At 49.8% G+C, this 24,336-nt stretch overlaps 1 protein-coding gene and 1 pseudogene across 2 annotated transcripts; one reads left to right on the top strand and one right to left on the bottom strand.

The window, feature by feature from the left end:
• The first annotated feature begins 270 nt into the window (after positions 1–270).
• On the top strand, positions 271–6,231 carry PLAU (plasminogen activator, urokinase). Of its 2 annotated transcripts, none has more exons than XM_059662310.1 (11): positions 271–399; positions 682–768; positions 1,248–1,272; positions 1,425–1,532; positions 1,952–2,126; positions 2,315–2,406; positions 2,594–2,804; positions 3,001–3,149; positions 3,742–3,882; positions 4,233–4,381; positions 5,076–6,231. In XM_059662310.1, the coding sequence occupies exons 2-11, from the start codon at positions 712–714 to the stop codon at positions 5,250–5,252; spliced, it is 1,284 nt and encodes a 427-aa protein (XP_059518293.1). In that variant the 5' UTR covers positions 271–399; positions 682–711; the 3' UTR covers positions 5,253–6,231. The 2 variants fall into 2 exon arrangements, with proteins under 2 accessions (XP_059518293.1, XP_059518294.1); XM_059662311.1 differs by having other exon boundaries at positions 5,046–5,174.
• A 1,067-nt stretch (positions 6,232–7,298) lies between these two features.
• On the bottom strand, positions 7,299–11,790 carry LOC132214644 (large ribosomal subunit protein eL28-like; annotated as a pseudogene).
• Between the last annotated feature and the right edge of the window lie 12,546 nt (positions 11,791–24,336).

Genomic DNA, 24,336 nt, shown 5'->3' with positions numbered 1-24,336 from the left:
CCTGGGGGGAGGCATCATCGCCCCCCGGCGCCCCTCCTCTCCGCAATCGGGTGTGTGGGTGGGGGGTGGGCTGCCCCGGGCGGGGCCCAGGCCTGGGGATGTAGGTGCCTCCGTATCCATCAGCTCAGACCCGGTGCGTCCCCACCGCCGGGACGCGCTGCTGCTCACGCTCCGTCACCGTCGAGGAAACGTGCAGGGTCAGGGCGGCGGGCGCCCGGGAAGGGAGGGGGGGTGCGGGGGGGGAAGGGAGTGGACGGGACGATCCGGGCCGGGGCGGGGCCAGCGCCTGGGCGGGTCTTAATATACAGCCCGCGCCTCACAGCGGGGAGACCGGAGCCCAGAACCCGGCGAGTAGCACCGCTTCCACCTGTCCGCGCCGCCCGACCCGCGCCGCTGCCGGTGAGTGCAGCCGCCCCCGCCGCGGCCGGAGGATGCGCGCCCCTCTCCTGCGGCGTCCCTTCCCCCCGCCCGCTGCCCCGCTGCGCGCCGTCTCCGCTCCGCGTGTCCACGCGTCCCCTGCGGGTGCCGGTCCCGGCGGTGCCGAGCCCCTGAATCCCAGGGAGGGGAGACCACCGCGGGCTCGCCTCGCAGGTGACCCAGGGGCACCACCCTGCGCTGCCGCGGCCCGCCCGGCGCGCTTCTCGCTCCTCGGCTCCTCCCTGACTTCTCCTTCCCGCGCAGGCCGCTGCCCAGAGCCCCAGCCTCGGCACCATGAGAATCCCGCGGGCGTGCCTGCTGCTCTGCGCTCTGGTCGTGAGCAACTGCGAAGTAAGCGGCGTCCCTGCTTTGACTCATGGCGGTGGGAGGGGGCTTGCACGACCCCCCCCCCCCCCAGAACAGCGCCAGGGGAAGGAAGGGGCTGGTGGGGAGCTGGGCTCTCCCCGCCCCGCCCCCCCCCCCCGCCATTCCACCCACTGCAGGGCCAGACCCTCCGGGTTAAGGGGACAGGTGTGGCCGAGGGGGCCTTGAGAACCAAGGGAGTTGCAGGCTGGAGAGGAAGAAGCCTTTGCAAAGGCCCCAGCCTGTTGTCACCTGATCTGTGAAGCTTGCTTGAGTCAAGCCGCTTCTCTTCTCTGGAAACCCATGATCGGCCTTCCATTGGAGGGCTAGTTAGATAGGACCGGGGTGAGGAGAGAGGCAGCTGTAGGGAAGGATGAGTTTTGGGACTGGGGCCGGTTTATCCACACCCTGAGGCCCCCGGGGTGTGGGGCCTTCGGTGACTGTTCCCCTCCCCTTATCTTTTCCAGGACAGCCATGCAGAATCGGGTGCATGTGAGTATCCGTCCCTTGCACAATATCTGGCTGCACAAACATCTTGGAGAAGCCTCGGGAGACGGCCCTTCCCTGTCCCTGATGCAGGGCTGGCTCCCCACTTACCTCCTCCCTACTCCTTGCGTACTCACCCCCGCCTTTGTGATTTTCAGCAAGCTGTGGCTGTCTGAACGGAGGAACATGTGTGTCCTACAAGTACTTCTCCAACATTCATCGATGCAACTGCCCAAAGAAATTCCAGGGGGAACACTGTGAGATAGGTATGGAGATCCTACTCTTGTCTGGAAGGAGGAGGGGGCACAAGAGATTTGGGGGCAGGGAGAGATGAGTTGGATGCAAGAGCAGGCAAGGGGTAGGAGGTGGAGTGGGGGGGGCATCATCCCTATGCGATGGGATAGACACATTGCATCCTACCAGCACACCTCCCAGGATGACCTCGGACCCTAACGGACCGAGTGATAGACGGCTGCGCCCTCAGCACTGGGAGGTCAGAGTCAAACACGTAAACACACATTGTCTTGTAAGCTGTGGCTGCACACATGTGAAGTGGGAGGGAAGGAGACTTTTTCTAGTGTCTTCTGCCAGGCCTGAAGTCACTGAGGCCTGGCAGGATCTCTGAAATGCCTGCCTGAACCTCCTCCTCTTTCTGATATTCTCTCATCCTCAAATCCTTCCATAGATACGTCGGCCACTTGCTACCAGGGAAATGGTCATTCTTACCGAGGAACGGCCAACACTGGCTTCACGGGCCGGCCTTGCCTGCCCTGGAACTCTGCCAATGTCATTCTGAAAACGTACCATGCCCACAGACCTGATGCCCTCCAGCTGGGCCTGGGGAAACACAATTACTGCAGGTGAGGTGGGGGCAGCAAGCACCTTCCCTATGGCCTCACAGAGCCCTTCTGAACACGCCCTTGTGCTCCCAGAGTGCTGGCCATAACGTGAGAATAGCCAGGCCTCTGGTTGAGTCTTTCTTGGAGGGGAGGATGCAGGAAAGACATTCTGTGTGGAAATGACACCCCTTTCCTGTCTGTGCTGCCAGGAACCCAGACAACCGGAGAAAGCCCTGGTGCTATGTGCAGGTTGGCCGAAATCAGCATATCCAAGAGTGCATGGTGAACGACTGCTCTGCAGGTAAGTGTCACCAACCTGTTTATGATAGTGGGTGAAAGGGGACACATTCATATACCCCCTTATTCCATCACAGGAGGGATGAGGAGGGAGGCTTGCCTGGCCCCCCAAAACTGGCAGGTCAGAGGATGAGGAGAGGGACACTTTATCCTACCTATCTTCCTAAGACACCCCTCTCTTTCTCCTCCAGGAAGAAATCCTCCTGCAAACGCAGGGTTTCAGTGTGGTCAGAAGGCTCTGAGGCCCCGCTTTAAGATTGTGGGGGGAAGATTCACCAACACTGAGGACCAGCCTTGGTTTGCAGCCATCTATAAGAAGCACCGTGGAGGTTCTGTCACCTACGTATGCGGTGGCAGCCTCATCAGTCCTTGCTGGGTGGTCAGCGCCACACACTGCTTCATGTACGTCCCTCTGTCTCTTCTCCCTGGCCCTCCTGCCCTACCCCAGACACATCCCTTTCGCCTTCCCGGCCAAGGATTTCACTTCAATTCTACCCTCTTAAGCCCTTTCTTATGGCCCAGAGCCTTGGGGACGAGTCATGTTCCAAGGTCACTGTGGTGGGAGGGCTCGGAAGTGACAGGACCTCCTTTCCCACAGTAATAACCCAAAGAAGCAGGACTACATTGTCTACCTGGGTCGGTCAAAGCTTAACTCCAACACACGGGGCGAGATGAAGTTCGAGGTGGAAAAGCTCATCTTGCATGAGGACTACAGCGCTGACACTCTTGCTCACCACAATGACATAGGTGAGTGGAAAGCCCTCCTCTGCCATCATGATGATGACCCAGAGAGGAGGGGTTCAAAAAGAGACTCAAGTGGGAGGTTGAGGTTGCAGGGGAACTTGAAGACCCTACTTTACACAACAAAGGGAGCAGTGGGCAAGGGTTAGGGTGCTCCCCTGTAGAGTCCCTGGATTTCCAAACAGGGAGCCCTCCCTGGGTGGCAGTGGCCCTGTGGGCAGTGGCTTAGACTGGGATGCCCCTTCCTTTGTTGGAGGCAGACTCTGTCTCAGGATAGAGAACTCTGATGGAGGATGGGGCTGAATTTCAGCCCATCTACCTCAGTCAGGGCTTTTTGTAGGGAAAAAAACCCAGCACCCTCGTACAGCTGTGTGCAGTAGCCCTGGCTGCCCACGCCTTTGTCCGTGGCTGCAACAAAGCCCATGAGGGATGGGACAAGGGAAACTTGTTTCATCCTACCGGCACACCTCCCGGGATGACCTCTGACCCTAACTGACCGAGGGATGGACAGCCGCTCCCTCAGCATTTGGAGGGCAGAGACGGTGACTGCCTGACCAGGGGGTGACCTTTCCCCTCTGACCTCTTCCCCCTCCCCCAGCCTTGCTGAAGATCATTTCCATCTCGGGCCAGTGCGCACAGCCATCCCGGTCCATACAGACCATCTGCTTGCCCCCAGTGGATGGGGATGCTCGTTCCGGCACAAGCTGTGAGGTCACTGGCTTCGGAAAAGAGAATACCTGTAAGTGACCTTTGGGGCTGGCTGAGGGGTCCTGGGGGAGTGGTGTCAGCTGGAAGTGAGCGCAGCTTGATTAAGGGAGGACTGTGGAGATAGAGAAGGACCATTGTGGAGGTAGCAGGTGGGTCCAGAGATGGAGTGGGGATCACTGTTTAGGGAATGATGACCCATAAAGGTAAATAAGTGGAGGGTGAGGGGCTATAACTGGGCTAAAAACTCGGATTTGGGTGGAAAAAGAATAGGGGCTTTCCCTGGTGGGAATACTTTTTGGTCCCCTCCCTGGCAGAGGGTCCCATTAGAAGGGCTGGGCAGACACGGCTTAACAGAAAAGTCTCCATGTTTCTTCGATCTAGCCGACTATCTCTATCCGGAGCAGCTGAAAATGACTGTGGTGAAACTGGTTTCCCACCGGGAGTGTCAGCAGCCCCACTACTATGGCTCTGAAGTCACCACCAAAATGCTGTGTGCTGCTGACCCAGCGTGGACAACAGATTCTTGCCAGGTGAGAGTTCCAAGCATCTCTCTCCATGATCCCCACCTCTCTCCAGGGCTCCTGAGCCTCTGCAGCCAAAGCCACAAGAAGCCAGAATCAGGGGCTCAAGTTTTAGGTTTAAACCAATTCTTACGTTTTTACCAAACACTTGTCAGCCTGTCTCTGTGCTAGGCACTTCAGGTGGGGGGAGAGAGGAGGACTAAGAAGAAACAGTAGAAAATAATATAGCTCAGTGTTCAGAGTGTGGTGTTAATGATAAATGATCAGATGTTTAGGAGAGGGAGCTGAGTGCCAACTAGATGGTCACGGAGGGGAGGATGTGGCTCAATAGGGATTTGAGGAGGCAGAGGGAAGCCTGGAGAGCATTTCATTTGCAAGATACAGAAATGAGAGTGAGCACAGCATATTCCAGGATGGGAGAGAGATAGGGTCTGGGAATATCGGTGGAATAGTGGCAGATAGTAGGGCTTTGAAAGCCAACCAGAGGATTTTGAACTTGATGTGGTAGGAAATGGGAGTCACTAAGGACTTTGACTTTGGAAAACTCTCCCGTCTATCTTGGGTATGTTTGGGTCGTAGGATCCAATGGCCCCCTTCCAGGGCTTTAGGAAAATCACATTTTATTAATCATTAACTTCTAATTAGTTAATCATTAATTTCCAACTTCTTCCAGGGCTCACTTTTTGTGTTTTTGGCTTAACAGGGAGACTCAGGGGGGCCCCTGGCCTGCCCTATTCAAGACCGCCTGACTCTGACTGGGATTGTGAGCTGGGGCCGCGAATGTGCCATGAAGGACAAGCCGGGTGTCTACACGAGGGTCTCACACTTCCTGTCCTGGATCCGCACTAACACCGGGGAAGAGAATGGCCTAGCCCCCTGAATGGCCTAGCCCTCTGGGGGCCCCCAGGGAGCCAAGGGAGGAGAGGAGCATCACCCACTCCCACGCTGACCGTCATTTTTGCAGTAGCTCCATCTGCACCAGCCACATATAAGGAAGAGACTGAGGAAGATGGGCTCTGCAGAGATGGTTTTGCTTGTGCTGCCCACCAGGGTGAGCAACAATGGCTTTATCCGCAGATTCAGGACTGGGTGCTGGATGCCCAGATCCCCTCTGGCCAGGATGGAGGGGTGGTCCTGGTCCAAGATGGTACTGACCAGTAGTTTGTCTTTTTCTGGATTAAAGCCTTCTGGAGATAAACATGACATCTTCTATGCATGGGAAGGAGAGGTAGCTCCCCCAACAGAGGGCATTCATGAGGCCTATTATTGGGAAATGAATCATTTCCCAATTAGGAAGTGTAACAGAACTGAGGTCTCTTGAGGGAGCTTGGTCAATGTGGGAGCAGTGGTTTGGGGAGCAGGAACATTAATAACTTGAGGGTAGGGCTCTGACATTCCATGAATGTATCAGGAAACATTATCTATGCATGTGTATATTTGCACACTTATGCTCAGGCTGTGAGGAGTCAGAATGAGTAAGAGCTGGTGTTCCTGTGTCTAATTGTAAGTCTAGATATTTCCCTAAACTCTATGGACTGTGATGCCACATAGAATGGCCAGTCAGGAGAGGTCACGGGTCACTCTTGGGGCCTCTGGGTCTCCCATGATGCCTAGGAATGTATCATTCTGGGCATGGCTCGTGACCAGCATTACACTTTCAGTTTCACTCTCACATAAATGTCCCTTTCTTGGACAGTTATCCCTTCTGACCTTTCAGCCAAATGCATCCAATCCTCACTGAGTGGGGTGAGGACCACTCCTGTACACTGAATATTTAATAATTATATTCTGCTATTTTTATTTATATCTATTTTTATAATTTTGAATAAAGATGATTAATAAAATGTGATTTTTCTAAAGACTTTCGTTCTTTCCCGGTGTTGGTATGGGAGGGAGTTGGGGAGCAGAAAATGATCGTGGTGGCATGTACCGCAGAGTTTCTTTGGGGGCTGCATCTCTGGAGTTAATGAGGCTTTGGGAAGTAGCTAGGAGAGTTCTAGGTTAGGCCCTCCATGGCACATAGGTACAAAAGGAGTTGTAAGCCAGGGACCCGCAGTTTGGTCAATGGTGGCAGGCTGGGTATCAACCCCCAATGCCCTCCTTGGCCTGATGCTTTTGCGCAGTGCACGTCTTATACATCTGCAGGGTGATCCTCTTTAGTATTAGTCTCACCACATTCTCTGCACTCTGCCCCCAACAACCCCAGAGCTGACCTCAACCAAGCAGAACACCTGTATGAGTGAAAATTATTGATCCAAAACCCAGCTCAGCTCGAGTCTGTTGGCATTCAGGGAACAGAAAACATAACTGCCCATTCACTGTGTGGAGCTGGTGCTGAGTTTTCTCAATCTGTTCATGGAGCTCATGACCTGCCATTGCAATTCCTACGATCAGGTGGCTCAGAGTCTGACGCTGGTTGGTATCCTAATGGAGGTGAGCATATATTTTGAACCAAACATCAGCTTCTAAAGAACTAGAATATAGAAGGCAGGCTGGGAGATAGGGTTGGATGCCCAAATACTGGAGTTTCCAAGCGGTGTTAATGGGTTTGGCAGTGTTTCTTACCCAAGTCACCTGAGAGCCTTTTAAAAAAATATACGTGCCTATATTCCACCCACAGAGATTGTGATGCAGGTCAGGGCTCGTGCCAGGCTTTGTGGGTTTGAAAAGCTCAGGTGTTTCCGATAAGCACCTGAGTGAATATCTTTTGGGGGCAATTGGCCAGATTATGTGAAGCGCCCAGTAAATTCAAGATGTGGCCAGCGTGTGTTCTCTGCATAAACAGTTTTCTGCGTGGGGTTTGGGGGTGCCAGGTCTCCTGGGCTCCCTAGGGTCCCGGGAGGGCAAGGATCCAGAGTATTCAGCTTTTTGTTTTTGTTTTTGGAAAGTTGGCTGATACCTTTATTGCTTTGGGGGTGGAGGGTGTTCAGGAGCTCTTGGTGGGGCGGCGCTTCCTCCTCACCTTCACGGGCTTCTGGCTGCACAGGGTGCAGCTGGCCCTGTGCATGGCGGCCATGGGCCGATCCGGGCGGTGATTGTTCCTGTGGATCATGTGCCGGGCCCTGAGTTCTTGTCGATGGTGGTCCGCATGTAGGAGGTGCCAGTTTTCACTACCCGATTCTCCACTTCATGACGACCACACCTTTGCCGTGGGCCGCAGGCTCCACGCCCACTGTCTTGTGGTGAATCACCCTGTTGTAGTGAAAGGAGTTGTGGGCTCTCAGATTATTGGGTTCACATCTGCTTGTTCCTCTTGATCCGAAGCTGATGGACCACCCACTGCAGGTGGAAGGAAAGCGCCCAAATATTCAGTCTTTAATCCCCATAATCTAGCATGTTGTCCTATTCAGTAAGATGTAGTGGTTTCAGAGCATGGATTTTGGAGTCAGGTGGCCAGGACTGGAATCCTGGCTCTAACACTAGCTGTGTGATTTAGGAAAGAATCTTAACCTCTCTGTGCCTCTGTTTCCTCATCTGTAAAAGAGGTAATACTATTTCCCTTCTGGGATTATTATAAGGATTCATGAGTTCATAAATCTCTCAGCATAATCCTGGCTCCTAGTAAAGGCACAAAAATAGTGGCTATTATTGCAAAGCCACTTAAATTCTTGGGGAACTGAATGGACCCCACTCCCCTCTACCACCCTAGGATTGCATTGGTGTGTTTTGGGTGAGCTGAAACACACCAATGCAGTGTGAGGAGAGAAAAGGCGTGCTGTGAAGCTAAGGGGCCCAGCCCAGACTGAGTTGCTCTCAATCTCTCTGCATTCCCCCCCAGGGGCCAAGAAGATCCTGTTCCAACATGAGCAGCTCTAGCATCAGGGCTCACAGACACTGAAAACAGGAAGCGTGAGCTCCACTGGCTGGATTGAGCAATGACACTGCTAACTCTCTTCAGACCATTTCCCAGCCACCACCCGACCCCCAGCCAGCTGCTGCCTCTTCCCTGAATTGTGAACGTCACTCAGGGCTGGCAGACATCAGCGACTCCTCCACAACCAGTTTCATGGCTCCAGATACTACCCTGTCCCTCACTGTGGGGACTGCCTCCTTCCAGTGCTCACCATGCGCTGGACGCTGTATTAAGTTCTTCACGTATTGTCTGGTTTAATCCTCACAAAGATCATAGAGGGAAGGTGTTATCCTTGGCCCCATTTTACAGTAGAGAAAATGGAGGCACAGAGAGGTTGAGTGACTTCCTCAAGGCAATGCAGCTGGCAAGTGGCAGAGCCAAGCGGCTGTCTGCAGAGTATCCAGGCCAAGCACTGTGACATCTGACCTGTCAGCAGGGCCCTCTTTCCGAGGTCCCTACTTCAAGGATGTTGGGGGTCCAGGGTAAGTGTATCAGAATTTCAACCCCCTACCTAGATTATAGTTCTTTCCTCTTAAAGGAGACCACACTGAGCCACCAGTTTCAAAGGAAAACCACCTTCTCGAGCTAACCTCAGCCTTTTTTGTTGAAACCTGATTTCATTGAAGTGGTTTCCGTTTTCACCAGAACTCCTCCTTCTGAAATATTCTGTAGCCCATTCCATTATCAGGACTCAACTTGATTTCCACTTACACCCTGCGTTCCTCAAACCAACCCTCCACAACCACCCCATCCCTGCGTGCACCCCTCCAAACTCATCCCCGTGTGTCCACCTTCTTTCCTAGCAGAAAACATTTGAGCCTTCCCTTTGAATCAGGCACAGTGAGAGATGTTGCTGAGCTGTTTTTAAAATAACAGTATTATTTTTTAAATTTAAAAATAAATAATTTTAAAACCACAAAAAAACAGTATTTGCCCTGGCCGGTGTGGCTCAGTTGGTTGAGCATTGTCCCATGTACCATGGGGGTCACTGACTCCATTCCCGGGTTGTGGCCTTGATCCCCAGTAGGAGGCAGCTGATAGATGTTTCTCCCTCTCCCTTCTTCTCTCTCTAAAATCAATACAAACATGTTCCTAGCCGGTTTGGCTCAGTGGACAGAGTATCGGCCTGCAGACTGAAGGGCTCTGGGTTTGATTCCGGTCAAGGGTTGTGGGGGTCCCCAGTAGGGGGCATGTAGGAGGCAGCTGATGTTTCTATCTCTCTCTCCCTCTCCTTCCTCTCTGATATCAATAAAAATATATTTAAAATAAATAAATAAAAATGGTTATATTATATAAAAAAATAAAAATCAATACAAACCTATTTGGGGGGAGAAAGTATGTATAAAGTGCGTGGAATGATGATGAGAAAGCAAATAATTTTGCCTTGGGAAGTCAAGGAGGATTTTACAGAGGAGGTGGTATTTTACCTTGGTCTTCAAAGATTCAAAGGAATTTGCCAAATAAGGAGAAGAAAGGCATTCTAGGCATAGGGCAGATCATGAAGATGTGAAAATGCAAGGAGTTCACAAGAAATGATGAATAAATTGCTGTGGTAGATAAAAGAGATTGGGGAAATGAGCAGGCAGAGAGTGTGTGCGTGTGTGTGGGAGGGTGGGGGGTAAGGCGGGTAGGAGATTGCTGCTAAGGATCCTTAGGCAGGGCTTGTATTCAGTAGTAAGCTCCAGTACTACTCAATCACTGAATAGCAGCTGCCCCAAGGTCCCCTCTATGTTGTCCCCTGCCACCCAGCTTCTCTGCACTTCTTTGGGATCCAGCAATCACAGAGGTAGTGCCTGGCAGGGGGCCTCTGAGACCCCTCTCTCCTCCAGCTGCCATCAAAGTGTTGGTGCTCCGAAGTCCTGCTATTAAAATATTTAGAATATCACCTCTTGCCCTCAGGTACTATTTCAAAATCTAGAAAGTTAATTAATGTTAGGAGTCATAAAAGGGTTTTGTTTTTTTCTTTAAAAATTTCCACTCAATTGTAAAAGTAACTATAAATGCACAATGCTTCCACAGCATTCCACAGTCATTGTTAACATTTTTGGCTTCTTGGGTCTCCTTTGCAATCTCAACCTCCTCTGCTTGATTCTAAATATTGAGTCCCCAAGGTTTGATCCTACACTTTGAGGAAAGAGTGAAGAACAAAATGGAGTCACTATAGTCAAGCTATTAAATTACTAAAATCAAGTAGGCTGAAGCATGAGGAAATTATTCTACTCTTACTTCAACAAGCCTGGAAACTTAAACTTTTAAACTCTCCAATTATGCCTGGAGATGATCTCTCTCTCTCTCTCTATCTCTCTCTCTCTCTCTCTCTCATCTCTATTTGTCTCTGTATCTCTATCTGTACCTATATGTACATCTATATCTATCTCCTATAGATAACCCTCTGATTACCTTTTTCCCCCAACCAAACATCCTATATAATAAAAGGCTAATATGCAAATTGTCCCCTTGGGAGTTTGATCCACCAGGAGTTCAACCGCTCGCTATGACATGTGCTGACCATCAGGGGGCGGCATGAAATGAAGGAAGGCCCCGGCCGGCAGCCAAAAGGCCCCAATCGGCCCTGATTGCCGGCCAGGCTTACGGACCCTACCCATGCATTAATTTCATGCATCGGGCCTCTAGTATCCTATATAATAAAGAGCTAATAAGCTAATTATACAGGACAGCTGAACGACCTTCCAGATGAAGCTGGGGCTGCAAGGGCTGGCTGAGGCAGCCGGGGCTGTGAGGGCTGAGCCCCTTGCACGAATTTCGTGCATCGGGCCTCTCGTTTCATATAAAAACCCATTAACACTAGATTGCCCAAGGAAGTCATTTTGACTGCTTTTTAATTTCAATTAGAAAAACAATTATGTATATAAGGACCCAATGTCTTAGAATTTTGTGACTTTTTGTACAACATATAAATGCGTTTGTTAATAATTGTAGTTACCTCTCCCTCCTTCATTTCCGGTATATATATATGTGTTATACCTATATTGCCCAAAAGCAGTCATTTTGACTGCTTGGGGGGGAAATTTTAAATAATCAAATGACTCTTATTATTGAATTGCGTAATAACAGTTCGGCTCTGTATTGAAATAACAGTTTTCATTTTTTTTTCAATTACCGTCACATGATAACATACAAGTACATGATAAATTGTCGATACTTGATAAGTTGCAGTTGCTCAATAAGCTAAACTAGTACTTGTTATTCGAATCTTTATGCAGTGATACTTGTTCTAATAAGTTGTTTATTTTATTTCTTTTGCGCCCTAAATTCATGAAAGAAATGTCGAATAGAAGTGAGTTATTGGAAAAGCTAAGGAACATAAGTGAAGAGTGCTCCGATATTATTCTTTCACAATGCAGTCATTTTGACTGCTTTTGGGCAATATAGGTATATACTAAATTTCAGTCTTTCTAGTGTTAATATACAAATTGTAATCACCAACAGCATCCACATAGCAGTGAAGGAACAGGGAACATGGCAGAGTATGACAGGGGAAGGAGGTTTTCAGGGTCCCTACTGTTTCCCATGCCTGCAATCTGACTATTACCTGTAAGAGCATGAGGTCTTAGCAGAGGGCAGATCAAGGCAGCCAGAGGCAGTGGGGCCCTGATGCCAACACAGACAGAGCACGGTAAGCTGCTCTACATGCCATCTCTCCATAGTGACAGCCTCCAGGGAAACCCAGATCCAGTAAGGAGGTAACAAGAAGGTGGCTGTGACTGAGAGCAGAGTCAACATCATTCCTCAGCATCTTGCTTATCACACGTTTGGAAACAGAGTTTTCCAGGGGCTGCTGGATTAAAAAAACATAAAAACTGTTCTGGGAAAAGGACAGAAATTGTATCCGAGTTTACCTTCTAACCCAGATTCCTTGTGACTCCAGAAAGCTGGGTAGATCTACTTAGATGTTTGGGAAGGGAAAGAAATGACCGAGCCTTTGGCCCAACGGGGCTGGGACCATTGACCAGGAAAGCCTCAAGGCAGGCCAGGGAGGTCGGTGGGAAGAGCTCTGGGTCAATGGTCCTTATATGGGAGCATGGTGACACAATGGCCTATGTGTGGAAGAGAGAAAAGACACAAGTTAGAGAGAATTAAGAACTAAAGTACCTGCTTTTTATAGGCCTGGGCAGTAAAGGTGAGATAATCCTTCTGGACTGAGGCTGGGAGAGACCTGAGGCCCGATCTTTCCTCAGGGACAAGTTTGACAGGCCTGAATGTAGTTGACAGCCCAAGTCCTCCAGATAGCCCCGCAGGACTCCAGGAGGCCTGACTGCCCACTCCAGATGTGTCGGGAGACTGGCCGTAGTCCTAGCTGGGCTCAGGTAGGGCCTGGAATCCCCCACTTGGACCCCAGTTAGATGCAGCCCATGGAGCTCTCCGGAGGAGGCCACGGATGCAGCCAGGGAGCCCCAGGCCCTTGACAAGGATACAGTTGATGGGGAGGCTGCTGCTTGGGGTGGGGTCCTGGTTCTCTACGGCCTCCAGCCTGTTTGTGTTGTTGTCCCAGTTGATATGGAAACGGGTCACCCAGGGATTCGTGGCCAAGATGTTCCTTTGGAGCTGAGAGAAGTCTGGCTTTGGGGGTGGGTTCTCCCCCAACTCTGGGTCAGAGTACTCGTTGACATAGTAGCCCACACAGGTGAACTCTTGGCCACGGGAGGTGCAGGTGACAAGGGCCACCGTCACACCAATAGCGTCAGTCTCAGGGATGAGGGATGGGTTGGGAGCATCGGCCTGAAAGAGGAAGGTGTCTCCCGGCTGGGATAGGACAACCAGCATGGAGTCTACGATTTGATCAAACTCCTCTCAGCTGAGCCAACATAAGTGATCTTCCACTCTAGGTCTTGGCCATCGCCTTGCCAGGTCCCGGCTCAGCCGAGGCTGGGGCCAAGCCCACATCTGGGTCCTATGGGTCAGCGGACAGCGTTGCCCACGGAACCTCCTGCCGTCTCTGTTGGTGGACTGAAGCCTGATGACCTTTAGAAGGACTTGGGAAACAAGTTCACATGACAGTTATTATCTAGGCCTTCCGGACAACCTGCAAGATTTTCATCCTGGGCCAATTTAGAAGCTAAGAATGCAGGACTGATTCTTCTCAAGAGCGCACCTTTTACTATAAGAACTCTCAGCTTTTCCTTCTTCCTTGGAACACCCTGGGCACTGCCTAGGTGTGCTTTTGGTTTGCAAACACTAAGGCTTTCGAGCAAAAGCCTCCTGACTCTTTTTGTGCTCTGTTGACAACCTTCTCCTCTTTTCACCCTCAACTTCTTCCCACAGTCTCATTCACACCCAGGCTTAAATTACCACCAATACACAAATGCTTATCTCCAGCCAGACTTTTCCTCTAAACTTCAGACTCTTATTTTTCATCGCCTACTTGCCACCCCCTTTTAGCCGTCACACATAAGGCACCTCAAACTCAGCCTGCCCCAAACTGGCCCTGTCTCAGGTGCCAACCTGATGGACTGCTTTCATCACTCTGTCTCAGGTGTTGACAGCACCTCCATTCACATCCAGAAATCTAGGAGTCATTCCGATGCCTCTTTCCGCTCACCTCCTCATTCCATCCATTACCAAGTCCTGACAATTTGCCAAACATCTCTTGACATCATCCATTTCTCTCCATTTTCACTACCACCGTCAACGTTTGTCTGGACTGCCACAACAGCTTCCCAACTGGCCTCTCCCACTGATTTGATCTCTCCTTCCACCCCTCCCCACAGCACCACCAACCCTTTCTTTACACCTGAAATGAAAAATCTTTTGAAAGTGCAAATGTGCTTAATGCCTCCTTGTGCTCCTGGCTGGCTAGCTTGGGTGGGTCTGGCCCCTACTTCTTCTCTAGCTCCACTGGGCATCAAGCTCTCCCAGTCTTGCCCTGCTCAGCTATTCTCTTCCTGGGCAGTCCCCCTCTCACCACAGCGCCCTGGTTCCTGATGTTCCTTTTGTTGGGGACTTTCTTTCTGACGTTCTTTAACTAGCTAAGTTCCTCCTCTTGCTTCAGAAATCATTTCTTCAAGGAAGACTTTCCTAGGTTGCCTGTATCTATATAGAATCCTGCTATTTTGTCTACAGTCTCATTATAGTATAAGACTATTACCTCTTTGACGCTCTGGTCACTGTTGCAATTTTACCTTTGCCGCATCATTACTTGATTAGTGTATGTTTTCCCTCAGCAAATTGTAACCTCAGTGAGGGATAGTGTGTTTTTCACCACTGTATCCCAGCTGATATCTGGGGATGGGGTCTAGAATAAGGCAGGCATCAAGTAAATATTTATTGAAAGAATGCATTCTGATGTATTTCTTTCCATTTGTTTCCTCTATCTGCCTATTTTTACATAGCTGTGTTCACACTTTCTAGATAGTTTTGTATCCTGTCCTTATCCTTTGACTATTTTGTCACAAGTGTTTTCCTATGGTATTGCAAATATCTCCAAGCCTTAGGTACACAACATAGTTAATAATGACACTCATCCAACCTACCTTTCTGAATTGAGGCATCACAGATAAAGCATGCAAACGCTCTTTGTAAAGTATGCGAACGCTCTAGTGCACCTATGAGACACTATTTGCATTTAAAAGAAAATGTGGGTGAAGTTTGTCCCTGGTGCCCTCTCCATCCTTGGGCATTTTTTTCCCAGTGCCCTTGCTCTGCTTGGTCACCTAGTTAAGGTCTAAAATAACTCATTAACTTTAATATGCTACCAGTCCAAGGAGGTTTGCATTTTTTTTAAAGGCTTCTAAAAGAAGGTCACTCATTCCAAGTTGATGAAGTTTGGGGGCTGGGAAAGCACTCAGGATATTAATTTATCATTGATTCACCCTTCACTCAGTCATGTAACAAACACTCATTGAGAGTTGGTCATGGGCCTGGCACTGTGCTGTGTACTGGGTGTGGAGACAAAAGCCCAAGTCTCAGTGGGCTAAAGGTCAAGTGGGGGAACAGATAACTAAGTGATTACGGTGAGAACGTTGCTATGAGGAAGATGTGCAAGATGGTCATGGAGGGCTAAGAGCACATTCTGCACAGAGGAAACAGCATGTGCAAAGGGGTGATGAGGCTGGTGGGATTGGTGAGGCTACAAGGGGCTAGAGGACCTGGAGTGCCACACGAAGGACTGTAGACCTTATTGTGATGGGGAGTCTTTCAAAAGTTTGGGGCGTGTGGCAGCCAAACTTCCCAGGTTAAAGGAAGATTCTCAGGCCTAGATGAGACTATGGGCAGGGAATACCAGTTCAGAAACTACTACAGTTAGCCAGGAGCTGAAGAGTGTCCGAGCCTGGGCACTGGCAGGGAGGTAGAAGGGGAGGGTACAGATATGGGCAGATTTTGTGGAGACAGAATAAACTTGGTGCCAGGCTGAGGGTATAAGGAGAGTATCATTTGGTTTAGCCTCCTGGCTTCAGACAGATATGATACTGCATAATTTCACAGGAGTTTTCACCATAAGTGATTTTCCTAAAGCCATATCTAGTAGGTAGCTGATGAGTCCAGAGTTACTACAGGTGGACTTTCAGGGATCAGTATCTACAGGGCAACCCAGGCCTGCTGAGGACCTCAGTGACTCTATCCACTCAATTGGAGAACTTCCCTGTCACCATAATCACCAAATGACCATGTCATCCAAACCTTCAGGGGTTCATGTTTTTTTTTTTTTTTTAAAACACCAGGTCTGTGACAGTGGTTCTGACTCCAGGAATTTCTCCAAAACCTCCCAGTTCTGCTATATATTGTCAGTAAATTAGTGGATTGGCCTGTGGATGATAAGGGGATTAGCAGGCACTAGATCTGGTTAATTGGCTTCTGGCTTCCTAGACCTGAGAAGTGACTTCCGTATGAAAGTGAAGTGGATTTTGTAAGAACTCTGGTACTGGGGAGTCCAGTCCAATCCCTTCAGCCCCCTTTTCTGTGATCTGCAAATTGACTTTAATTTCTCTTACAAACAAAAACAGTCTCTTTAGCCCTCTCTCCAGAGCATGTGTATAAGCTGGTGTCACTGCGGTTGGTAAGCAGGACACAATAGCTCCAGTTTGGCTTCTCCCAGGATTAGCTTGGTGACAAGGGTCAGCTCCAACCTTGGGTTTTCTCTTATTCCTCACTCACCTGCACACCCTTTAGCAACAGAAGCTGAGAGGCTCAGCCAGGGAAGCTTTAAGCTCTTGAGTGCTGGTGGGTCCTGCTGGGGCTGGATATATATGTGACGCTAACAGCTATTGATCAGATAACTTGTCTTCTCCACTGGAATTTGGCCCTTGTCCCTGGCCTTAGAGGGCTATTAGAATTATGCCAGGATGCCCAGTGGTGAGCTTATCAGTTCTTCTTTGACAGCCCCTTTCTTTTTTTTTTTTTTTAATTGATTGATTTTATTTTTTATTAAAAATATATTTCATTGATTTTTTTACAGAGAGGAAGGGAGAGAGTTAGAAACACCGATGAAAGAGAAACATCGATCAGCTGCCTCCTGCACACTTCCTACTGGAGATGTGCCCGCCACCAAGGTACATGCCCTTGACTGGAATTGAACCCGGGGCCTTTCAGTCCATAGGCCGACGCTCTATCCACTGAGCCAAACCGGTTATGGCAATTGATTGCTTTTAGAGAGGAGGAAGAGGAAGAGAGAGAGAGAGAGAGAGAGAGAGAGAGAGAGAGAGAATTTGTTGTTCTTGTCACTTATGCATTCATCAGTTGATTCTTGTACATATGTGCCCTGACTAGGGATCAAACCTTGGCATGTTGGGACGATGCTCTAACCAACTGAACTACCCGGGCCAGGGCTGACAGCCCCCTCCTTGTAGCTCCTTCAAGTCAGGATTTCCTCAGACACTTACCTCAGCCTTTTCTCCTTGGTTGGACTCCTTCATGGCTAAGAGGATGAGGAAAAAGGATGGAGACACAGGGTGGGATAAATACTTTGTTTAGAACATCAATCGGAAATGGTGATTCTCCAAGTATGTTTCTCCAATCGGCAACTTCAGCATCACCTGGCACTCGTTAGAAGTGCAAATTATCGGGCCCCACGCTAGAATATTAAACAGAAACTCTAGAGATGGGGCCCAGCAATCTCTCTAACAAGCCCTCCAGTGATCCTGTTACGTACTCAAGTTTGAGAACCACTGATCTGAGTTGATTCTCAGGCTTCAGTATAATTCTGAACCACCCGGGAAGCGTCTTAACCATAAACTGGCGAAACCAAGCTGGATTGGTGTCTGGGAAACTGTATTTTTAGCAAGCTCCCTAGGTTGAGAATGATTGATCTAAGGAATTAACCTTATGCCCTAACTGGTTTGGCTCAGTGGATAGAGTGTCGGCCTGCAGACTGAAAGGTCCCAGGTTCGATTCCAGTCAAGAGCATGTACCTTGGCTGTGGGCACATCCCCAGCAGGAGGTGTGCAGGAGGCAGCTGATCGATGTTTCTCTCTCACTGATGTTTCTAACTCTCTATCCCTCTCCCTTCCCCTCTGTAAAAAATCAATAAAAATATATTTTTTTAAAAAAGGAATTCACCTTATCACTTACCTGAGTCAACCGGGGAGGGCTGTGGAGATGTCTCTCCAAGTTCCAAATGCCACCTGTATCTGAACCTCTGGGGAGCTTGTTAGAAAAGCAGGATCTGAGGATCAGATGTATTGAACCCGATTCTCTGGGCCTGAGGCCCTGGCCTCTACAGTCCGAGTTCTCTGGGTGATTCTTACACATGTGAAAGTTTGATAACCTGTGAGCGACAGATTGGCAGGTGTTCTTTTTTTAAAAATTTTTTAATACATTTATTATTGTGCAGCACCAGTTTTCCACTGATAAAAACAACGAAGACATAATATAAAAACAGGTAATGAGTCATAGTGAAATAGATTACATTAAAATCAATAAATTTTACCAATGGAAAATACAAATGGGACAAAGGTTTGTAAGGTGTTCATTGCCTAGAAATAGAAGCAATTCAAATATATTAAGAAAAATTAATACAAATATAGATGTTATAAGTTGAGTCTACCTAGTGTGCAATTATGCCATGAGAAGGGGGTCAACTCTCCGAGTCCAGGGAATGCGATAGGAAAAGCACGAGGAAGCCGAGAGTCACGAATGTGCACACTCGAAAAGCTCACCCAGTCCTACTGGTTCCAGAGCACACGGCCAGGAGGAGCGTGGAGGCTGGGCTGGGTCCTGGGAAAGTTCTGGGCAGCAGCTCTCCAGTGGATCCCCACACCAGCAGCAGCTATTGTGCTCCCAGCCCTGAGAACTGGCAGCGAGGCCACATGAGCCCTACTGGGTGCAGCCAGGACCTCAGAGTAGCCTGAGATTGCTCCCATGTGCGGTGGCCACGAAGGGAGCAGAGCCCAGGCCACCTCCCCAAGGTAGATGCTTAGAGGTGCGCCGACTCTGCACAAGAGCAACTGGCGGCCGAGACGCACTGACCAGCGCTTCTCGCTCGCACCGGCGTGGGCGCACACCCAGGTCCCCTCTGGTCCCGTGGCATCTGCAGGACTTGGTGGGGACAGAATCCCGTAGAGATCCAGTAACTTGTAGAAGTCCTCATCGCTCTCATCCCAAGGCGTGCAGGAGGAAAAGAGGGCCTCGAAAGGGCTTCCGGGTGAACGCAGCGCTGTGTATCCCGGGGTCACAACAGGGTCGGGAAAGAAATTGAAGGTATAGGGGCCCTGAGGCCCAACTGTGTCCTTGGCTGGAGCTGGAGCTGGAGCTGGAGCAGGTGCTGCGAGGACCACGCTTTGGGCACCCTGCTCAGGGTCCCACCAGGCGTGGATGGAGCTGAAGACTCAGGGTTCTGCTGCTGGGAACTCTTGGAAGGTGCTGTCTGGAGGGGGGCTGCAGAAACCTGGGCCAGCGCGGTGCAGGGAAGCGGCGGGGAGCACTGGGCCGGCTTGGAACACAAAGCCGGTGGGGAGCACAAAGCGGGCTGAGAACACTGGCTCCTCAGCGGACACAGGTGAGGAGTGCAGCACAAGCCCGGCAGGAAGCACTTGGCCGGCCAGGAGCACAGAGCGGGCTGGGAGCACTGCGCCGGCAGGAAGCACAGGATTCTCCTGGGGCGCAGGGCCCGCAGGCACAGGCTCAGGTGCGGGCGCGGGCGCAGGCTGCGGGGCGCAGACTCCCGGTTCCTGGGGCGCAGCGTGGGCTCCCTGGTCTTGCTGCCCAGGCAGTCCCTGCAGCCTGCGCTCTTTGGCCCTGCGGTTCTTGAGCCACACCTGCACTTGGTCCTCCCGCAGGTTCAGCTTGGCTGCCAGGGCCTCGCGTTCCTCATAGGTCCCGTAGGGTTTTCTCTCAAAGAATTCCTCCAGGACCCGCAGCTGGTGTGCGCTGAGCACCGTGCGCTGCCGCCGCATCTTCTTCCTCTGGGCGCGCGGGGACAGCCGGGAGCCGGTGGGAAACCTGGGTTCTTGGATCCGGGATGCTGTGGGCCCTCTGTGTTTGAGGCTCGGGCCCCCAGGCCTGTATGTGCCGCCTTAAATTCCTGTTAGTCGATTGGCAGGTGTTCTTCATGATGGCTCACCTGAGGAGTTCTAACAATGACCTCAGACGGGCTGGGGCCCCGCCTTCAGAGAGTCTGATTTAATTGGTCTGGGCTGGGGTCCCAATGTTTTTCACAAATCATCCCCCACCTCCATGCAAGTGATTTTACTGTGCAGCTAGGGTTAACAATCATCAGGTAAAAGGATGATGCGGGTCTGGGAAGGGTCAGGAAACGGGAAAAAGTGAAGGGGTGCCAAGGAAATAATTGGTGGAAGTCTGTGTTAGAAATGTCAAGTTGGAAGTCCAGAGGCGATAGGAGGGGCCCCAGAGGGGAGAATAAGTAGGTTAGCTTGAGTGGTGTGGAGCTGGTGTAGGAACAGGGTTAGTGTATCAGTTCCCTACTGCTGCTATAACAAATCACCACAAACTAAGTGACTTAAAATAACACAAATGTATTGTTTTACAATCCTGGAAGTCCAAAGTGGATTGGCAGGGCTGGGTGCTTCCTAGAGGCTCTAGGAGAGCCGCTGTTTCGTTGCCTCTTCCAGCTTCTAGATTCTAGAATCTAGAAGCCACCCACGTTCTTTTGGCTCATGACCCATATCACTCCAACGTCTGCTTCTATCATTACATCTCCTCTCATTCTCACCCTTCCATTTCCCTCTTATAAGGATCCTCTTATACATCGTGATTACATTGGCCCCACCCAGATAATCTAGGTTAATTTCCCCATCTCCAGATCCTTAACTTAATCACATCTGCAAAGTCCCTTTTGCAATGTAAGCTTAGCATACTCACAGGTTCCAGGAGTTAGGACGTGGCTATTCCTAGGTGTCATTATTGAGCCTACCACAGCCTGCCCTCTGGCCCCCAAATAGTCACATTTATCTCATATGCAAAATACACTCCATTCCAACAGCCCTCTGAATCTCAACCTATCAGAGCATCAACTCAAGGACTAAAATTTCACCTAAATCCCATCAGCTCAAAAGCTCCAAATCTCGCCATCCAAATAATCTAAAGTATGAGGGAGGCATTGTATGTGATCCATCCTGAGGCCCATTGAAAAAAAAAAAAATCCCGCCAAACCGGTTTGGCTCAGTGGATAGAGCATCGACCTGCGCCTGCGGACTGAAAGGTCCCGGGTTCGATTCCAGTCAAGGGCATGTACCTGGGTTGCGGGCACATCCCCAGTAGGAGGTGTGCAGGAGGCGGCTGGTCGATGTTTCTCTCTCATCGATGTTTCTAACTCTCTATCCCTCTCCCTTCCTCTCTGTAAAAAATCAATAAAAAATATATTTAAAAAAAAATCCTCAACCGAGGATGTATTTTTTATTGATTCCACTAGTAGAAAGAGAGGAGTGGGGAGAGAGAGAAACATTATTGTGAGAGCATAACACTGATCTGCTGCCTCCTGAATGCACCCTGACCAGGATGGAACCCACAACCTGGATATGTGCCCTGGTTGGGAATGGCACCTAAGACCCTTCGGTGCACAGGGTAATGGTCTAACAGCTGAGGCAGACTGACCAGCCGGGCCCACTCTCTCTCCATCTGTGAACCTGTGAAATTAAAGAAACAAGTTATCTGCTCCAAGGGACAGGAATCGGATAATAGATCTAGACATTCTCATTCTCATTCAAAAAGGGAGAAAATGGGAGGAAAGAAGAAGTCATTGGTCCCTAGAAATTTCAAAACACAGCTGGGAAAACTCCTTAGGTTTCAAGGCCTGGAATAATCCTCTGAGGCTCTGGGCTTGCCCCCTTTCCTCTCAGAATCACTCTTCCTTTTTCTTGAAGGGTAACTCCTGTTTGCAGTTGAGTAATTTTATCACCCTGCTTCCTGCCGGTATAGAAGGTTGGGAGTCTGACAGCCTTCTTTCACTTTGCCTTCTCTCTGTCCCTTTCAATCCAAGCTGGCAGTGTTTCTACTGCTATAAGATTTTTAAAACCTTGCGGGTCTCCCATGCATGTCACAGGCATTCACTCCCCACAGATTTTTCCTGGATGATCCCATCTTTGTTTCTTGGATTCTGCTGAGATGGCTGTAGGATCCATGAGTCACATGCTGAACCTCTTCTAAGAGCTCTCTGTGTGAATGAATACTCTGCTCTTTTTATCCATACAAGGCATAATCAAAAAGTTGTCCAGCCAGCATGAAGCTCTCTCTCCTCTCCTTTCCTTTCTGTGAAATAAATTAAAAAAACATATTAAAAGAAAAAAGTACCAGGGAGTCAGGGGTGCTGCCCAACAGGACACATCTGTGATTATATTGAGTCCACCTGGATAACCCAGAATAATCTCACTTCAAGATATTTTACTTAATTTCACCTGAAAAATTGCCTTTGCCATGTAAGGTAACATTCATAGATCCCAGGGACTAAGATGTGAACATCTTTGAGAGGCCGTTATTCAGCCTACTATGGTTAGCACAGCTTAATAGGAGTGGAAGTGGTTGCTACAGGACAGTGAAGGTCAAACAGAGGTCAAGACCCCCAATCTAGCCCAGCAGGCATGGCTCAGTGGTTGAGCATGGACCTATGAACCAGGAGGTCACGGTTTGATTCCCAGTCAGGGCACATGTCTGGGTTGCAGGCTTGATCCCCAGAGTGGGGCATGCAGGCGACAGCTGATCAATGATTCTCTCTCATCATTGATGCTTCTATCTCTCTCTCCCTTTCCCTTCCACTCTGAAATCAATAAAAAAAAAATATTTTTTTTAAAAAGATCCTCAATTTAGAGTCCAGCCTCTCTCAGGCCTGGGTTGGCCACCTCTGGCCAGCTTCGGGAAGCCCTTTGTATGGCTGAGATGTTTGGTCATCTCAGTCTGCCTTGGGATCAGCATGCTATTGGTGCTCCTCAGGCCTTGTGCTTTCCCCTCAACTCACAGAGAGGAGATGGGAAATACATTTGTTGAGAGCCCACCAAGTGCCTGGGAATGTGGGGCCTTCAACCAAGCCCTCTGAGGAGGGTTGTGGCTTTGTCTACTGAGTTACTGCGAGATTCAGGCCCAGATGGCTGGTTCCTCATGGGTGGAGAAGGATGAGGAGGAGAAAAGAAAAGCTGTTAGACAAGCAAAGGAGCCCTGCACTCTCAGTTCTTTCCCCAAGGCCTTGTTCTAGGACTGGGACTCCTAGGTCCCTCACAGAGCCTGTGCTTCTTAGCACCCAGGGCCAGGGTGGTGGGCCCTGCACCCCAGTGGCTAACTAACCTCCTTTTGGGGCAGCAGATGTGTCATGTTGGGCAGCACCCCTCACTCCCTGGCACCTAGCTGGTGACTCAGACTCACAGGTAAAGCCCAACCTATGGGAAATGACTAAGCCTTGGGGAGGGAGGAGGAAGCCTGAAGCTGGACCTAACCCCCTCCCCTCCCTTAGATTTCTTAGGGGGCTCTGCAAGTGACAGCGTTACAGGGGTGTCCCACAGCCTCTGCTTTTATTGTGTGTGTGTGTGTGTGTGTGTGTGTGCGCGCGCGCGCACGACATTTGGGGATAGTAGGCATGCTGGGATCTACCAGACTTCCCCCTTGTCATCTCTGTTCTCCACCATCTCCTACTTTGCTGCCTTTTGAAGAGAGCCAGAAGTTTGTTTCCTGCCTCAATGAGTCCATATTCTTCAATATGGGAAGTGGACTTGGGACAATGGGGAGCACTCTGCAGACTGCACAGACTGGAAGCCTGATACTAAATTACAAAGGCTCCATTTAAAATTCACAATTGGTCTATCTTTGGAAGGTTTGATAACTTTAAAAAAACATTTTATTGCTTTTTTATTTTTATTTTACGAGAAAGAGAGAGAGAGAAACATCAGTTTGCTGTTTCACTTAATTGTGTATTCATTGGTTGATTCTTGTGCGGGCCTTGACCGGGGATCGAATCCAAAACCTTGGTCATCCGGGACACACTCTAACCAACTAACTGCGTAACTTGACCAGAGCCTAGTTTGATAACTTTTAAACTTTGTTCCATTTGCAAGTACGATGCAAAGTGAAAGAACACATGGCCACCTGGGAAAGAAGAGAAAAAGAATCCTTTTCCATGTTAGTTCTGAAGCAGTTCCTAAAGTTAGCTGTTGACTGGACAAACGATGGAGTCCCTATTGGACGGGAGGCACTGTGCTAGGTTCCGGAGACCTGGCTTGGAGCAGCACTGTGTCCTTTTAAAACAAGCATTGGAATGACATTGGCTAATAAAATTATGCAGGCTTACTCAGGGAGGCCTGCCTGGACATGGTGCCATCCACGCTGAGGCGTGAAGGGTAAACTGGGAGCTAGCTGGGGGAGGGGAAGAAAATTCCAGGCACAGGGAACATAACAACATGTGCAATGACCGCAGGGGCCATAAAAAACTTGGCTACTTCCCTGGCATTGAAAGCAGTCTCTAGGTTCGGAGTGCTGAGTTTGGTTGGAGTGTTGGAAAAATAAAGTCGGAGAGGTACGGTCGGGTCATTGAGTGTCTTACAAGCAAGTTTAAGGTCAGTTAGTGGTCACTTTGAAAGAAGGTGTAGAGCCCCGGGGGACAGGGATTAATAATAACGCTCAGGTACTGGAATCGCTCTTTTGTGCCAAGCACTGTAATCCTTTTACACGAGTTACCTCACTCAGTCCTCCAACAAGCCTGCGAGAGATTTACTCTCAT

The sequence above is a fragment of the Myotis daubentonii genome, chromosome 13 (assembly GCF_963259705.1).
Source record: "Myotis daubentonii chromosome 13, mMyoDau2.1, whole genome shotgun sequence".
Taxonomy (NCBI): Eukaryota; Metazoa; Chordata; class Mammalia; order Chiroptera; family Vespertilionidae; genus Myotis; species Myotis daubentonii.
Note: the sequence above shows the minus strand (reverse complement) of the source record. Positions and strands in the feature narration are given on the sequence as shown.

Coding starts and splice junctions, on each gene's coding strand:
- PLAU (XM_059662310.1), top strand. CDS start 712: ATGAGAATCCCGCGGGCGTGCCTGCTGCTCTGCGCTCTGGTCGTGAGC. Junction 2,805..3,000: donor AGCGCCACACACTGCTTCAT/GTACGTCCCTCT, acceptor CCTTTCCCACAG/TAATAACCCAAAGAAGCAGG. Junction 4,382..5,075: donor GGACAACAGATTCTTGCCAG/GTGAGAGTTCCA, acceptor TTGGCTTAACAG/GGAGACTCAGGGGGGCCCCT.